This window comes from Vigna umbellata, chromosome 4, assembly GCF_029865625.1.
Source record: "Vigna umbellata cultivar VRB3 chromosome 4, Vumbellata_1.0, whole genome shotgun sequence".
In the NCBI taxonomy this organism is placed as follows: Eukaryota; Viridiplantae; Streptophyta; class Magnoliopsida; order Fabales; family Fabaceae; genus Vigna; species Vigna umbellata.
In genome coordinates, this window is record NC_142168.1 from 28,617,364 (window position 1) to 28,635,593 (window position 18,230).

Consider the following 18,230-nt stretch of genomic DNA (forward strand, 5'->3'; position numbering starts at 1 on the left):
TTATGGGTGATTAAAATTTAATAAAAACTTGCTAGATAAATTTATTCAATAATAAGTGAAATATACAAAGATACAAAGTTCTTTTTTTAATAATTTTCTCTCAATTAAAAAGAAATTTCTGGAGTGCATTTTTAAGAATGTCGTCATTTTTAATTTACTCGAGATTAAATTATAAATTGCTTTTATTATGATTTTGATAATGAAAAAGAAAAAAATTGGAATATAAAAAATACCGAAAATTATACTAAGAATTTTATGTTTAAGATCAAATTATTACGGGAGACCTCTTAGAATACACTTTGATATGAAATAGGTTTAATACCCTATTTTCTCTCCAGGCTTGAAAATGTCAAATTAGTCACTCTTTTAAAAAGTGCATCAATTAAAATTAAAATTACGTTCTTACTTAGTAAAATTTGTATCAATGAAATTCTTTCCAAACTGGATTAACTATTTTTCTCTCTTTCTACTTTTTTTTAATGTAGATTATAGTAGGTTTTCTCTCTCTTTTATTATTCTTCTTCTCTCTCTTCTACCAATTATACTTGTTTCTTTTTTCCTCATTCTACTGTTTCATTAATTTATACACACTATTCATTAAATAGATTTGTAAACGATGCACACATTATCTTTAATACTAAAATAGATATTCACGTTTATTTTTCAAATAAACGTATATTCACTCACATTTTCTTAATCTTTTAATACATATTAATTTTCCTGTTATTTAAGTAAATGATCACCATTTTCTACATTTTTAATAGTGACACTCATTTTCTCCCTAATATTTTTACTAATTATCTTTCTTTTAAATGTTAAGAAAACTTTAAATGATAATATAAATGAAAATAAATATATAATTGAAAAAAATCATGTTAATTTTGAAATTTTAAAATGGAGAAATAAAAAGAAAAAAAAAATAGAACAATCTTTCATAAAAAACTAAGGAATAAAGGCATTGTATTTAACGTTTTTTCATTTTAAATAATATTGTGTTTTCTTTTTTTAAAGTAAAAAGTCCAAGAAGGAGGGAGGTATTTGGGGGCAGTGGGTTTTGATCTGTGAAACAGCAGCAATAGTAGTACAGGAATTCACATTCTCCACTCAAAATACAGAGACAAAAATGGGAAGACAAGCCGTCACCAGATTGCTGTCCTCTATTGCCTCGCGCCGCCATGGCCTCCGCCAATTCTCGGCGGCCACGCCGGCTGTGTTCGTCGACAAGAGCACACGCGTGATCTGCCAAGGCATCACCGGCAAGAACGGCACCTTTCACACCGAACAAGCCATCGAATACGGCACTAACATGGTTCCCTTTCTCTCTCTCCATTTCGATTTCGATTTCGATCCATTCGTTTTTTCATTATTTTCTCGTTAATCCGCCATCGTATGCACACTTTTTGCGTCTGCTAACCCTAACTACTGACACGACAGGTTGGTGGTGTGACTCCTAAGAAGGGTGGAACCGAACACCTGGGCCTTCCCGTCTTCAACACTGTCGCTGAAGCGAAGGCGGAAACCAAGGCCAACGCCTCCGTCATCTACGTTCCTCCGCCGTTCGCTGCCGCCGCCATCATGGAAGCCATGGAGGCTGAGCTGGATCTTGTCGTCTGCATCACCGAGGGCATTCCTCAACACGACATGGTAAGTCGTTTCTCGCAAATTCTGAATTCATAATTTGCAATTTGTGAAATAAACATTGCACTTTAAGGTTTGTGTTTTCGTGATCGTGATTGCCTTTTGATTTTGGTATATAGTCTGTCTCCTAAGTTAAAATTAGTGTCTACATATAAACTAATATATAGAAGTTCTTTCATTTTAGTTTTTCTAGAAACTGGTTTTAACTTATGCATAGACTGATTTCGTCTTTTAGAAGTTTATTTCATTTTTGTTTTATATTATTTTCCTCGAGTTTTCATGGAGAAGTTTATTCGAACATGTTGAGATTACATACCTTACCCTTTAATGTGAGTTGCTTGCTTTAGACAAATCAGATCCAACAATGGGCTAGTTTGAAATGCCTTGTGTACTTTACTTTTGGATCAATGCTGCTGAGTTGAGTATAATGACTGTAGTTGGTATTTTTTTCTATTGCAGGTGCGAGTTAAGGCAGCACTTAACAGGCAGTCCAAGACTCGTCTGATAGGACCAAACTGCCCTGGTATTATCAAGCCTGGGGAATGTAAAATTGGAATCATGCCAGGATATATTCACAAGCCCGGTCGCATAGGAATTGTCTCTCGTTCTGGTACCTTGACGTATGAAGCAGTGAGTATTTGTTTTCATGCAGGGAGAGTATTTCTTTTATTGCAACAGTTTGGGATGTTGATTATGCTGTATGTATGATGATTAGAATAAAAACTATAAATTGATGCACCCGTGCTGATGAATAATGATGTGTTGGTGACATATAAAAAATATAGAACCATTGTACTAGAATAATTTCTGTCTATTATTCTTCTTTTCACTGACTGCGTTCTGTGAATCTTTTGTTCCACTTGTGATGTTATTATAATTCATGTCTTGATTATTTCCCTCAGCTGTGTTTGGCATAATAAGCAACTTGCTTATTTTCTCTGGAACATTTTACTGTCATTATGACAAGTTTGAAGAAATTCCAACCTTTCAAACATCTTTTCAAATTTTAATTGTGTAGGATTTAGATAATGAGAAAAGTGATGCTTGTCTATTACTGAGTAATATAATTGTGCCTGGGATTTACTACCATTTGAAAATTGAATTTCCTTTTATTACCGGTGGATAAACCATATATTTGTTCTTAACTATTCAGGTTTTCCAAACAACTGCTGTTGGCCTTGGACAATCCACTTGTGTGGGTATAGGAGGAGACCCCTTTAATGGAACAAACTTCGTTGACTGCCTTAGGAAGTTTCTAGCTGATCCTCAAACAGAAGGTATTTTGTCATAATTTATCTCGTCAAAATATTAACGTGTGTTCTGTTTATAAACTACTTTTGTCTTCTGTCCATCCATAGTTTATTTTCCTATCAAGTGTTCTAGTAAGGTTAATGGGACATTGTAATTTATCGTTACTGTTTGTTTGTGCAAGTCAGGTATAATTCTTATCGGAGAGATAGGAGGAACTGCGGAAGAGGATGCTGCTGCACTAATTAAGGTTCCTTTTTAACTGTTACTGATGCATAGATTCATTTCTTTTAGTACTTATCTGTATCCTATAAATCAAAATAACTTTGTCTGTCTTGTGGGGAAGGGACCCTACCCTCAATCAATTCAACTGTCATTAGGTATAAAATTATTTATTTGATCATATATTGTGGACAATGTAAGTCGAGATGATGGAGCATATTAAAAATCTTTAACTGTACATGGATGGATAAAGCTACACCTAGGCAAAGAGATCATTAGAGGATATGCATTGATTCCATGTACCATTTCTATGTAAAGAAAAAAATCAAATTTGCTTATTGAAAAAAGCTCAAATTCTTATCTTGGTAGATGTGAATCTCCTATTTTGGGTGACAAGATGTTAAATGGTTATTACTTACTAGTAGTTACTTGGTGATATTTATGTTAAATACCCCATTTTATAGAGAAAGCAGTAAAACGTGCTCATTGTTATCTTTTTTGTCTAAAGGGCTATTTGTGAGTTTTTAAATTGATTTTATGAATGGCTGAACAGGAAAGCGGCACTGAGAAGCCTGTTGTTGCATTTATTGCTGGTTTGACTGCCCCTCCTGGCCGTCGAATGGGTCATGCTGGAGGTAAGATTTCATTTTTGGAATTGATAGCTTCTGAGAGAAAATATCATTCTGGCATGTTGCTTTACTCATCATGATTAGGCGATAAGCTTCTTGGGCATGTTTTGTTTCTTGCTCATTTGGTTTCCAATTTTTTAGTTTGTAGTTTGTGTTGGTATTTTCCAATAATCAAATAATGCTGACTAAAATTGTATTGTAACTTTTTATTTTATTTTTTGAGTGTTTCCATTAGCTTTATGCCGTGAGCGGTAGATAGTATTTTGTGAAGTAATTGGGAGTTTTGTCCACTCTTTTAATCACCTTGGGGCCTGCGATAGTTCTGGAATGCAAATCAAAGAGATGGCTAATTATCCAATTTAAATACACACACATATTGTATAATTCAAATATTAAAATTGTAATTCTCACGCTACTTTTATTCTATCTAAATTTCAATTTGAAATCCCAATTTTTTGGTTCTAACTGATGGAAAGTAGATCTAATTGTTAGATAATGTGGCATTTGTTAGTTTGGTATACAAGCAACTGTTTTTGTTGATAGTAACCTTCCTTCTGTTTCACTTGTTCGAAAAACTGTGTTTGATATGTCACGAGTGGCAGCATGATAACCATGTAGGTTGAATGGTCCTCGGGTGATTAATCATCTCTAGGTCTCGTTAAAAATATCATTACATTTTGAAAGTGAAATTAGCATGGGAAATTACATGTTTAGTGGAACCGTTAAGCAGTATCACCTTTTAATTTATTCTGTTTCATTTCTATGACAAATAGCTATTGTGTCGGGCGGCAAGGGCACTGCACAAGACAAAATTAAAACCCTCAGGGAAGCTGGGGTGACAGTCGTGGAATCCCCCGCCAAAATTGGAGCTGCCATGCTAGACGTTTTCAAGCAGAGGGGCTTGGTGCAATAGTTTGGGTTGATTTAATTTCATCAAATCATTTTGGGGCACATTATTTATAACATGTTCAAAATTTCTTGATTCCCATTGGTAATGATGGGCTATTTTTCCCTTTTTTAGTTTTGGAAGTTACGAAGAGGTGCACCAAAATAAAATTCAAGATGCTTTATATTTGCGGAAGTTTGAAACGTCCTCTTTGAATTCCGGTTTTCGTTGCTTTGATTTGTAAACGCGTACCGTCTGCCAATGAATTTCGGGCAACTAAATTGACTTAAAATTAAATGTCTAGTCTATAACCTTGGAGTCAGTTATGTCCTATGATAAAATTGTGTGAATTTGTGGTAGCGTTGTTATAGAGACACTTTTGTTACGATGACAGACATTAGAGTTAGACTTAGATATCCACTAACAGGCAACATCACCAATGATCACTTTGATGTTGCATTTTAGACCATCTGAGTTAGTTTTCGAAATTTTGTAATAGGTTTACTTTCTATTCATGGTTAACAAATATATTACATTCTGTTATTTTACCTATACTTAAACATGTTACTAAAACAAAGAATTATTATCGTTTAAAATTTTAATTTATAAAACATTTTTAAATTAGAAAAGTTTCTTTTTGAAAAAAAAAGAAAGTATTAGCCAATTTTGTGTGAATCATACAAGAAGAAACTCAATGCATTTTTGGGCTCCTTTTATAATCATCCACGGCTCTATTTACGCTGTGATGACGAACTTATCTTCTCTAGAGGTAGATGCGTGTTGATTGCTAAACAATATTATCCTCGTGAAGATTCATGTCAATTGATAAAATTATCTTACTGGAATTCTTGAATGGTGTATCTAAATCCATAAATGCATTCAACAAAAAATTTAGAGGTTAAATTTGTTACATTTTGTCAATTCAATTTTAATATATTTTATTGGTTAACATAATTTGAATAATTAACCTAAAGTGGATTAGTTTGTGATTTTTAATATTTTTTATTTTTAAAAATATATTTTTAACTTTTCAAAATTTTTCTTAATTTAAAAGAAAATTCACGTGTTATACTGGTATTGTGTCATGACAGTAGTAGTATCACATAGTAGGTCAAGTGTCTTATATTTAATTTAAAATAAAATTTAATTTTTATATAAAGTGAATTTAGAACTGGATTGAATAAAAATAATAAATATAAAATTTGAATTGAACACAAGACATTAACACATAACATTAACACATATGTCACTTACTCTTTATAATACTCACTTGACAAATAGTTATTTGTTTTTTAAAATTAAAAAAATGAAAATAAAATTAATTTTAAAAAAAAATATAAATTATAAACTAACATATAACATACAATATTTATGTCCATTAATTATTTAAACGACCTTAAAAACAAAACAAAATTAAATTAAATTGACAAAAATTAAAACGTTATTAAAAAATAGAATTAAATTTACAAAACTAAAAAAAATAGAAACTAAATTAATATTATAACCAAATTTAAATAATGTGTATTAGTTAGTAGTTATATATCGAGCTAAACTCGGAAATTCAAATTTAGTGATTTGCTCACATTTCTAAAATTTAATTTAAGTATATAAATTATCAAAAGATATGTAGTATTTTGAAAAATATGATCTGAATTTATTCGAATCAAAATTAAGAAACTAACACGAATAATAACACTAAATTTTAAGATTTTGTTAAAAGACTATAAGGATAAGATATCATAATAATAATAGAAAAAAAAACGTCATAAACAATTATATTTGATAAGTCTGTAATAATATTTGATAAGTCGAGTTGATTGTGACAAAAGTTAGAATGATTTTCTCTTTATAAGGTGAAGCAAGAATCCTAACAAAAAGTTTAGCTCATACTACACAAATACGAGAAACAGAATTTTAACCATTTCATTTATTTTCAAATTTATTAACACAATTAGTTATGCCTATGTAAGTAAATAAAATAAAAGAAAATTAAAATTCCATATTACAAGTACAACTCCCATGCTTAAGTGGTTATGTGATTAAGGACTCATATTTATCATGGTATACATTTTATAGAGTTTTTACACATTTTTACCTTAAACAATCACAATTAAGCATAGTTAATTTTTAACTTTGCAAATGGAAAATCCAATCGATCACTTAATCATTGATACATTTAATGTGTTGCTAGTAATTTGGTTCTCTTCAGTTGTATCACCAACATATTCTATGTTGCCTTCTTAGAAACATCTTCACGTAAAAGATAGTTAACAAACACAATAAATTGTGCTTAAATTCGGAAAGCGAAAACAATATAAATATAAAAAAGAATCCATTTTAATAATGATAATCATTCATAAATATAAAATACACAGTGTATATTATGAAAGAAAAAAGAAAAACAGTTTCACACATTCAGTTTAATGAGTGTTTTATGTTAGAAAACAGTGTATTAATGAGTAAACAACCTCAAAGTACCAAAATAAAAAATCCTAGGTTTTTCTTTTAAAAAAACACGTGTTATATGTTAGAGTGTCGTGGACAGTGACACCGGAGAGAAAGAGAGTGTGTGTATGTGTGTGTGTGCAGTGTAGTTTGGATCCAAACCCAAAGGTAGTGTTTGGAATCTGTTCTTTGCCAATCCCTACTCTGGATTTCATTCCAACAAACCGTTGACTCTGACTCTTCTTCATTCCATCGTCACAAGATTCAGATCCACTGTCATTCCATTTCCAATTTCTCCATGAAACCCTAATTCCACCATTGTTGTTCACCTTCAAATCTTCAACAATGGCTCAAGATCTCAAACCCTCCATCAGCTCCTTCTCGCTCCCCAAAACCCTAAAGCTCAAGACCAAGCAGCAGGAGCTCCTCATCCGCGTCGCCACACTCGCCCTCATCTACGTCCTCGCCTTCATCACGCGCCTCTTCAGCGTCCTCCGCTATGAGTCCATGATCCACGAGTTCGACCCCTACTTCAACTACCGCACCACGCTCTTCCTCACTCGCAATGGCTTCGCCGAGTTCTGGAACTGGTTCGACTCCGAGTCCTGGTACCCGCTCGGCCGCATCATCGGCGGCACGCTTTACCCCGGCCTCATGCTCACCGCCGCTGCCATTCACTCCTTACTCCGCTTCCTCCGCCTCTTCGTTCACATCCGGGAGGTCTGCGTCCTCACGGCCCCTTTCTTCGCCTCCAATACCACTCTCGTCGCGTATTTCTTTGCCAAGGAGGTCTGGGACTCCGGCGCCGGCATTGTTGCCGCGGCGCTCATCGCGATCTGTCCTGGGTACATCTCGCGCTCCGTCGCTGGCTCTTACGACAACGAGGGCGTGGCGATCTTCGCGCTGTTGCTGACCTTTTACCTCTTTGTGAAGGCCGTGAACACTGGGTCGCTGGCGTGGGCTTTGGGTTCGGCGTTTGGGTACTTCTACATGGTGTCCGCGTGGGGAGGTTACGTTTTTATAATCAATTTAGTGCCGCTTTATGTGCTGGTGCTGCTTGTGACTGGGAGGTACTCGTTGAGGTTGTATGTGGCGTATAACTGCATGTATGTCTTGGGGATGCTGCTGGCAATGCAGATTAGATTTGTGGGGTTCCAGCATGTGCAGTCCGGGGAGCACATGGCGTCAATGGGTGTGTTTTTCTTGCTGCAGGTTGGTTTCTTTTCTCTTTCCGTGTATGTGTGTTTAGGATTTTATCTGGGACAAAAAATAGAGGCAGTTGTTTGGGTAGTTTTGGAAAAAAGGGTCCGGGTCCGGGTTCGCGAATTGGCCACAATGTCAAGGTTTTATTTTCTTATTTGGACTACTGCACCATAATTGGCGATGTGTAGCTGTGGTTTCAGCTGCAATGTCCAGGTTTCTGAGTGTAAGCGCCACCAAGGTTTTAAATTGTGATGACAGTTTTGATGGGATACTTCATGTTAGAGGAAATTGCGGACAAATGTGTGTAGGATTTTATCCTGGACAAAATTTAGATGCAGCTCTTTAGTTAGTTTTGATGAGGTTTTAGAAGAATGTTTGTAACCACGATTTCATTTGCAATGTCAAGGTTTTTGAGATTGAGTGCTACAATTGATGGTCCGCAATTGCGATTTCAGCTGCAATGCCTAGGATTTTTTTGGAATTTGTGACTGCAATTTCAACCACAATATCAAAGTTTTTGGGAATTATGCTGCATTTCTCTGCAATTTCCTGCAATATAGGATTACAAGGGAATTGTCCTCTCAATTATGGCTTCATTTTCCTGCAATATCAAGGTTCATGATGGAGTTGTGACCAAAATTTAAAACTTTTTCTTCAGTAAAAATTAGAATTTCAATTTTGGTAACATAGTAAATATTTGCATTAATGTCCAATATAGATGGCTAAATTGATGCTTTAGTTCTTGATTAAAGAACACGAGTGAAAGCACATTAGGAACTGCGCTTAAGTTTTGTGCTTTCATGGTAGTTGTTTTTCTCTTAGTGTTTAACTTTGGTTGTCTTTTGCAGGTGTTTTTCTTCCTGGATTGGGTGAGGCATTTGCTTAGTGACACCAAGCTTTTTCAGTCCTTTTTGAAGATCACTGTGACCAGTGCGGTTGCTGTTGGTGCTGTGGCTTTGGGAGTGGGCATGGCGTCTGGTTATATTTCTCCATGGACTGGGAGGTTTTACTCCTTGCTTGATCCAACTTATGCCAAGGATCACATTCCGATTATAGCATCTGTCTCTGAGCATCAACCAACTGCTTGGTCATCCTTCATGTTTGATTTCCATATCTTGCTGTTCCTTTTCCCTGCTGGTCTCTATTTTTGTTTCAAGCGCTTGTCTGATGCCACAATCTTTTTAGTTATGTATGGTCTTACAAGCATGTATTTTGCTGGGGTTATGGTTCGGTTGATTCTTGTTGCTACCCCTGCTGTGTGCCTCATTAGTGCTATTGCCGTTTCTGCCACAATAAAAAATTTAACACGGGTGGTGAGGGCCAAGAGCCCAGCTGTTCAAAGTGGATCTACTAAAGGAACTAGCACTGCAAAAAGTTCTTCTAAGGTTAGATTCTTTTCGTAGCTCATTTAGTGAAAGGCTTCTTCAGACGAGTTGCATTCCATTGTGTTGAAAGTCTCTCTCCTTTATTTTCACATGCTAATCCAGTACAGAGTGTACCTATCCTTCTAATTTATCCACTTGCTTTCATTTCTTTAATTACAAGAAAGAAGAACCTGTTGTCGTTTGGTATATTTCAACCAAAATAATTACTAAAATGGCAATGTGCACCAGACAGCTGGTATGGTAATTGCTATGTTCTTTCACAAAAACTAAATGTAACTTCACCTGTTTATCTTTTTTCAGATTGATATTAAATACTGTATGAAATGGTATTTTTGTCTCTTAATGTTACAGTGAATGTTGATGTGACTACTTAATAATAGGTGTATAATTGCTGTTGTTTAGGGTGTAGTTGACAACTCCCAGCCTTTCCAAAGGAATGGTGCAATTGTGTTACTCCTTGGTGCTTTCTATTTGCTGAGTAGATATGCTATTCACTGCACTTGGGTCACATCAGAGGCTTACTCATCTCCTTCAATTGTCTTGGCTGCGAGGGGTGCTCATGGCCAAAGGGTCATCTTTGATGATTATCGTGAAGCATACTTTTGGCTTCGACAGAACACTCCACCAGATGCCAAAGTGATGTCGTGGTGGGATTACGGTTATCAAATCACTGCCATGGGGAACAGAACTGTAATTGTTGACAATAACACCTGGAACAACACTCACATAGCTACTGTCGGGCGAGCAATGTCATCCTATGAGGATGAGGCTTATGAGATAATGAGATCGCTTGATGTGGACTATGTATTAGTCGTGTTTGGTGGTGTTACTGGTTATTCTTCAGATGATATTAATAAGTAAGACCATATGAAGTATTTTGTTTTGCTTTTGCATCCATGTTTACATAATGTGTGTGCCCATTTTTTCATGAAAAACACTAAATAGAAAATTCTTGCATTCAGAGGTTTTCTCATACAGGTGGCTTCATTAGAGTTGTTGAGTATATATATGCTTAAGCATAAAACAGTTACTTGGAGTTTTTTTATAAAGTGTGCATTCACCTCTTTTTTGGGATAAAGCTAATAAATCATATAGATGTTTTAAGTGTTGTCACTCTAGCTCAAGCCACCCGTATTTTGTAGGTAGCATTACTCCTCTATTTTTCAGACTTAATAGTTGGTGCCTTTAGGCTGTCCTTATTCTTTATTGTGGGTCTTACCTTCCCCTTTCATAGCAGTAGTGCGTACTAGCCTTCATATGTTCTAGAAAATAAAAAATTATATACACCATCATGAAGTTTGTGCAGATTGGCTGCCCATTTTGATTGAAACATGAACTAGGAAAACTTGATTCATATATATTTCCAATTATGGCTTTAATTCTTTTCCTGTTTTGGCATGCACAAATATTTCTAGGTTTGTAATGGTTTCACTGGTCGAACTTAGATAGTATGTTATTAGATTTTTCTGTTATAAAATTTTATTCCTGTCTGAAGATGTAAGTATATACACTTATTCAGTATGTCCCAAATATTAACATTGCAGTTTTTCTTCTGATTTTTATGTTTCTTATTTTAATTTGTACAGTGCTAGTATTTCTGTATCTTCTCTGCAATAACACTTTCAATACTTTTAAAACATATTCCTAAATTTTGTGTAGATTTCTTTGGATGGTGAGAATTGGTGGCGGAGTTTTTCCTGTGATAAAGGAACCTGATTACCTTGTGAATGGAGAATATCGAGTAGATAAAGGAGCTGCTCCGAAGATGTTGAACTGTCTCATGTAAGTTTTGTAGCATTACTAGTTTAGCACTACAAGTCTGTGTTTGGGTTCTGGTGTAAAATAGAGGATTATGGACTAAAATTGACGAGATGAAATCATGGAGTAAAATTAAGTGTTGACACGTGTCCTCTAGGGCCACAGAAGTTTATAGGTTGGAATTTGTAAACAGTCTATGACCAGGGAATTTGGGTTTGCCTAGGTATTATTTGATTTACCTTATTTTGGGTTCTCTTTTCCTTAAAAAGAGAAGTTGTGCAAAACAATGTTTTGTAGAGGCTCTTACCATAAAAGGAGTGTTTTTTTTTTAAATTTTTTGTTTAGAATCCCAAAACCCCAAGTAACTGTCAAACTGTTTTCAATTAGTAATATTTAAAGTAAAAGTAAGGGAAAATGCTACCCTATTGTTTCCCCAGTGCGAATCAGGTTCTTTTAAGCACATTAAAAAGAGTGGAGAAAGGATATTCTTCAAGTTCAGGATAATATTTGCTGGTATTTGCATCGTAGGCACTTGATGAATTAATACTTGTTGAATTTAATTATATTTTTCTTATCTATGATTCTTAGGTACAAGCTATCCTATTATCGGTTTGGGGAGTTGACAACAGAATATGGAAAGCCACCTGGGTAAGTTCCATGGCTCTTGTTTGTACAATATTTACAAAGACTCCAAAAAATCTAGGTGTCCTTACATTAGTGGTTTTGACAATGGGAATGAAGAAGCTAAGCTACTTTGATTAGTTAGCTATATGGAAATTACACTCGTTAAAAATATCCAAATTATGTTTTAAGATTTTGGACTTCGATAAGTCTATTTACTTTTTTATAATTTACTCATCCAATGTAGGTTAAGATTATGTTATAGTATTGTGTGTATGCGTGTTAATATGTTCTGTTTGATGCAATGACAGATATGATCGCGCTAGAGGTGTTGAAATTGGAAATAAGGACATAAAGCTGGAGTACTTGGAAGAGGCATTCACTACACAGAATTGGATAGTTCGTATTTATAAAGTGAAACCTCCTAAAAACAGATGGTAACTCTAATCTCCCATCCCCAAATGCCCAAAAAATGCAAAAAACAAAGACTGTTTTCTCCGCGGGAAATGATAGCTTTCTAGTGAACTTGAGCGTTGAAAATCTGTTTACAGATTCTGGACCATTTTTGAAGTATGTAGAATTAGTTGAGCTCATTTTGTGGATTTTGTTTCTCTTTACTGCAGTTTATGACTTACTGCCAACTTAACTTATTGGCTTGTTGTCACATGTTTGCCACAGATTATACAATATTGCCGTAATACCACTTTTAGAACCGAGCCAAACAAATCATTCTGCTATGGTTAATAGCCTAATATTTAGTTTCAAATATATAAATACTACGTTGTATGAAGGAAACAGGATAATGTAAACTTTCATTTTTAAAATAATAGATCGTGAGTTGATGTTTTCCCCCCTTTCAGGTTTAACGTGGCAAAGTTAACTGTTAAGCTAATTGGTGTCTGTTATGCTGAGTAGTGTTAATAAGCTTATAGGTTATAAGTTTCAAATTAGTAAGTTAATTTGATAGATTATAAATGTTTAGTAAATTAACGGATGAATTAGATGATAAATATAAATGAAAATTGTATGTTTTTTTTGAAAAAGTACATATTTATATAATTACAACTTTAGTTCCGTTTAAAATAACTAATTTTTGTTTATATTTTCTTACGATAAAATATTTACCATGAAAGTTGTCTATTTTTTTTATTTGCGTAATTCATTTTGTTTAAATGAATTAATCTAACAGATATTTTTTAAATTTAATTTTTATTTAAATTAATCCTTTTTTTTAATATTTTTTGTATTTAGTTTTCATGTAGCATTATGAAATAAAATTTATAGAGTTAGACTTTTTTTTTTAATTTGAACGGCGTAAAACTTAAACGGTAATCAATAAATAGTATAAATACTACATTAATTAATTGTATCTGTAAACTTAAAATTAATAATATATAAATAGTTAAAAACAATAAAAAATGTATTAAAATATATAGGACAATAATGAGAAAATTTAAATAAGCTAAAATTAGAAGATATGTCAAGCATTTTAAATCTATAAACTAGAAATTCCTATAATAAATTAATCTGAGATGTTTGTCAAATATACACTGGAAAGTAAAAAGGAATCGAGGGAGTGAAAGGATTAGAGACATGGAATGTGATGGCTTGTTTGACACAGAATCTTTGTAATACATTTCCTACGAAAAAACAAAATCAAAAAAATCATAGCCACCCATTTTAAACTTCAGCAATGATAATATTTGTGTGCGTGTCGGTAATGTGATTAGGCCATGTGCCTCTGTCATTATCTTGTGTAATAAAAGTGGGAACACGCATGTGACTTAATTAATCCCTTCATCACACGTTGTTTAATTTCAATTCAACACTTTTTCTTTACTCGTTTCATCACAACTTTAATAATGTACATTTATGTGAAAAACGCAACCACCATACTTTGCGTATGAACACGATAACAGATCTTGTACCATGTGCCCATGATTGGATGGACCACTTCATGGAGCTTTATATTTTCATTATATACATTTTGAAATAGCAGAATCACAGAATCAAATAATCAACATAAGATGAAGAGCTTCATTGCTTATAACAGATAACGGAATACACCCACATGTTAGATATATGAATGAGGGTAAAAGAACAAATCCTATTGCAGTAAAGTAACCCTGTAAACATGGTTTAAACAAATTAAACCCTATTGCAGTATAATTGGTCTGAAGAAAAAATATGATAAATACTTACATAATGTATTCAATAATAATAACATGACACAGTTAACCACTGAACAGAGTGACTTTCACTTTAACAAAGGAAATTATCAATATGTAAATAACTCTTTATAACCCAGGTGGGATTGACCGATTTACATTATTGGTACACATGAAAAACCAGTTGCTTAGCATTTTCAAGCACCTTTTACTCAGTTTCTTACTGCTGAAACTTTTCTCCTTAGGAGGTCATCTACCCCTTCCTAGGCTTGGAATAAATAAATATCCTAGTTGTGTAATCTTGTTTTGTCTTCCTTTTTTTTTTCTTCTTTACCTTCTGTTCAGGCTTACTAACCTGAAGCAGTTGTGCATCTGTTGCAATTTATGTTCATGTAATGTCAAAAAATAATTTGCTCAAAAGGGAATCAATTTACACTAATCAAGGGCAGCTTTGCTTCTGCGGCCAGTGATTGGAATAGGCAAACCATCAAAGATAGGCTTGGAAATGGCTGCTTGCAAGTCTGGTTTCAAGTTCCATATTGCCGGCGGCCAGGCTGTTGCTGAGTTGATCCTTTCCTGCTCTCTGAGGCTTGATGCACTGGATGATTTGCGCACACCAGAAAGGGCATCGGTGAATATAGATTCTCCCAACCCCACTGGAATTGAATCTAACCATCCTGATTCTGAATCAGGAAACAGTGCTGCTCGGCTAGCCGATTTTGGCCTCATGGCTAATGTTTTTCCGGTTGAAGAAAAACCATTTGATCCATTGCCATTTCCTTCTTTCAAAAGCTTTTCTGGGGTAGTGGCTCCATTATCAACTTCAGCTTTCTGACGTCTTCGGACAGATTTCTCATCAGACTTCTCAGATACACCGTCCACAATTTCTGCAAGAGGAGTGTAATCACCATCCCCTGTCAGTAGATCATAGACTAAATTTGTTGACTTGGGGTAATCATTTGTTGCTGATGGAAGGTCTGAAATTGGAGAAGCTTTGGGAAGCCATTCCCCTCTAGAATGATCAGAACTCACGGGTGTATAAACTGCCATTTCTGTTCCATTGAATGTGTCTTTAGAATCTGAGGATTTGAGGCCATAGAATTTCTGTAAAATGCTCATAGCTGGAGAAATATTTGGTTGAGGAGGTTTCAGTCGTAAGGACAGGAGAGGTTCCTTCATGGCAGATTGACCTATGCGTACGGGTTTCCTCTCAACGCTAGAATCTCTGCAATGAGTTTCAGTTAAAAATGAGTTTCCATAATCCAGCACAGGGTCTTAAATATAAATCAAAGTTACTGGCTGGTGAAGCTATGTTATCTGCAACAAATTCTAAGAATCAATCTAGACTTCATTATTCAGCTATTTCATTCACTGCACTTAAAATATTAGCACTTGTAATTTCAAGTTTGGGGCAAGGACTGCTGTCAAAATCTAAAAGGAGTAGATTGTTCTATAATATACACAACATGCTACATTAACAAATTAGGGAAGGAAGATATATTGTAATTGCAAGATATATCATAGAAGATATTGCAAAGTTATTACAAAAGCATTTAAATATTGCAATTGACAAGGAAAAAAAAACTGAAATGAGTACAACTAAAGTACCCCGACTTGGCAGGTTCATCTTGTGGACCAGGAGCAGGAGATGGTGGATGACGTCCTGGTAATGGAATTTTCAATGTCTTCAGTGCAAACATTTGAAGATCTGTGGCTAAGCCATTCATCCTTTTGATGTCAGCTACCTAAATCATTACAAGGAAATTTTATCAGAAGATTTCAGTACCATTTTATCAGAGAGCATTAATGTAATTCAGAGTGAGGTGTAGACATCTCAAAAAACAGTCAATACAATTGTGATTTTCCATGCCATACGATATCACCTGTGTCTCTTATAAAGACATTTCTAAAATAGAATGCATTACGTTCATATAGTGTTTGGCAAACTATAACTATGTAAAGATCTAACCAATGCAAAGAACAAATGAAAGCATTCATAAGATGATAGGGGATAAATTCTTTGTTCCCAATTTCCCAACTTTTCTCCCATAAAACAGCTGTCAAAACTGAGAACCATTCATTCCTGTCCTTATTTTCCTATCCATAATCTTTCAATTTATCACCAAAAACATCCTAATAGTGGAGAGTGAAACACCACGAAGTAATCGCGGATTAAATACTCCCAAATAACGAAGAACCATACACAGTATAAGGTTTACCCCTTTAACACACTCTCCCGATTGGCATTACTAATGATTAGAGGAAAAACTGAGGCACTTGACTCCGAAGGTTGTGTCAGATTAGCTTACCCCGAAAGGGTAAAAAACAAAACACAAACACAAACCTCAATCCCTCCAAAAAATACAGAGAATCTTGAAAACTAAATCATAACACACGAAATCTTTATCTTGTATTCTTGTTCATATACATCTAAAACCCTTAAACTAAAAAAAAATACAATTTAGCACACCTAGAAAAAAAGAAGAAAAGAAACTACATGACCCAAAACAACAAATATAAAAAGCAACCAACTTTACCATGCCTGAACCAATTCAAAGTCCGAACCCAAAAGAAGCACAGAGAAGAAATTACCTCAACACCATACTTGATTGCCACACCAGCAAGAGTGTCAAACTTTGAAACCTGGTGTTCTATGTAACTCAACCCATTACCGCCGCCTCCGCCGCCGCCGTTCTGCAACCCGTTTGACGGCGACATCTACTCCGATCAACCCACCGACAGCAAGATCTACGATCTAAGACAGAGAAACATGAAATTGACTTAAAGGGGAAGTGGGTGAAGAGGGGAATTTCAGAGAGGGAGCAAAAGGGTCAAAGAAAAATGTGATCTTGGAAGAAGAAAAGGAAAGTTGAATATGGATAGAGGAAAGAAACAATAGGAAACAATAGACGGAAGCTTGGTTATTGGAGTGAGATTTTTATTTTGATTTCAGAGGAAAATATAAATAAGAAAATGGGTTTCTTTCTTTTTCATCCTTTTAAGCTTCTACAGGAATTTGACTTTATTCCACACAAACACCATTTCCGCAATGCAAAATATGGGAGTTTCCAATTTCTTGTTATTTAACTTCTTTCTTTCCTTTTTTTTATTAATGTAAATGTATTTTTTCATTTTTTTTTCTCTTTCTGGTGAGATTCTTAACAAAATTTAAGTCAATGTTTTAAGGTGAAACGAATTGAGAAATTGATACTGATATCACAAAATCTTTAAAAAATATCAAATAGATGGTTAAAAAAATCTCTTTTACATTGTCATTAATCACAAATTCCTATAAATATAATTTGTACCCCGAATTACCATAAGATAATATTTTTTGATTCTATTTTGATCTATATAAAAAGTTACTATAAAATTTTAAAATATTATATAATAAGTTTGATTCGTAAAATAATTGTTATAAAAATTAAATAATTATTATAAGGGTCATTCATATTTACATCGTCAAATAAAAACATTCTATAGAATCGATACAAATACTGCCTATTTTTTTATAATAGGTTTTTTTCTTAAATTATATTAAATTTATTATTTTATTGATTTGAAGTAAAAAAAAAAAAAATTACCCACAAAGCAGATGTTCTGAAAACTCAAATTTTGATTCCTAAAACTTATTCATGATAGATATTCAACGCTTCGTATTTACAATTTTCATAAAATTGTTTGTTTGTTTTCATAGAAGAATACTTTATTCCAATAAGAAAAGATAAATTAAAGTTTAAGGAAATTGATGACATTGGAAACACGACTCATTGTTTTAAATAAACAATGTGTTTCTTTTGGTGAGTTAGCTTGGTTTCAAGCAATTTCAATATGGCATTATGCAAATTACTAAAACCAAAGAGAAAAAAACAAAGAAAGTCAAATGATTGTGCAAACAAACTCCTTTGAAGCACTTTTAGATTTGGAATCACAATGATTTCTTTCGTCAATTTCTAATTGAGTTTCTCAATTGTTTATTGTTTTTGGTAAATTTGTGTGTCTAATTTATTGAAAAGTGTGTGATTTG

General features: G+C 34.0%; 3 protein-coding genes across 3 annotated transcripts; 2 read left to right on the forward strand and 1 right to left on the reverse strand.

Moving 5' to 3' along the window:
- The first annotated feature begins 1,027 nt into the window (after nucleotides 1-1,027).
- LOC124835533 (succinate--CoA ligase [ADP-forming] subunit alpha, mitochondrial) lies at nucleotides 1,028-4,818 on the forward strand. Its single transcript, XM_047310468.2, has 7 exons — nucleotides 1,028-1,309; nucleotides 1,435-1,644; nucleotides 2,098-2,268; nucleotides 2,792-2,915; nucleotides 3,075-3,136; nucleotides 3,662-3,743; nucleotides 4,511-4,818. Exons 1-7 carry the CDS (start codon nucleotides 1,124-1,126, stop codon nucleotides 4,648-4,650), a joined length of 975 nt encoding a protein of 324 aa, XP_047166424.1. The 5' UTR covers nucleotides 1,028-1,123; the 3' UTR covers nucleotides 4,651-4,818.
- A 2,358-nt stretch (nucleotides 4,819-7,176) lies between these two features.
- Nucleotides 7,177-12,738, forward strand: STT3B (staurosporin and temperature sensitive 3-like b). The gene is made up of 6 exons (XM_047310462.2): nucleotides 7,177-8,280; nucleotides 9,120-9,656; nucleotides 10,059-10,513; nucleotides 11,316-11,438; nucleotides 12,003-12,062; nucleotides 12,347-12,738. Exons 1-6 carry the CDS (start codon nucleotides 7,414-7,416, stop codon nucleotides 12,474-12,476), a joined length of 2,172 nt encoding a protein of 723 aa, XP_047166418.2. The 5' UTR covers nucleotides 7,177-7,413; the 3' UTR covers nucleotides 12,477-12,738.
- A 1,466-nt stretch (nucleotides 12,739-14,204) lies between these two features.
- Nucleotides 14,205-17,157, reverse strand: LOC124835532 (uncharacterized). The gene is made up of 3 exons (XM_047310467.2): nucleotides 16,796-17,157; nucleotides 15,812-15,948; nucleotides 14,205-15,428 (listed from the first exon to the last, which is right to left on the reverse strand). Exons 1-3 carry the CDS (start codon nucleotides 16,919-16,921, stop codon nucleotides 14,639-14,641), a joined length of 1,053 nt encoding a protein of 350 aa, XP_047166423.1. The 5' UTR covers nucleotides 16,922-17,157; the 3' UTR covers nucleotides 14,205-14,638.
- Between the last annotated feature and the right edge of the window lie 1,073 nt (nucleotides 17,158-18,230).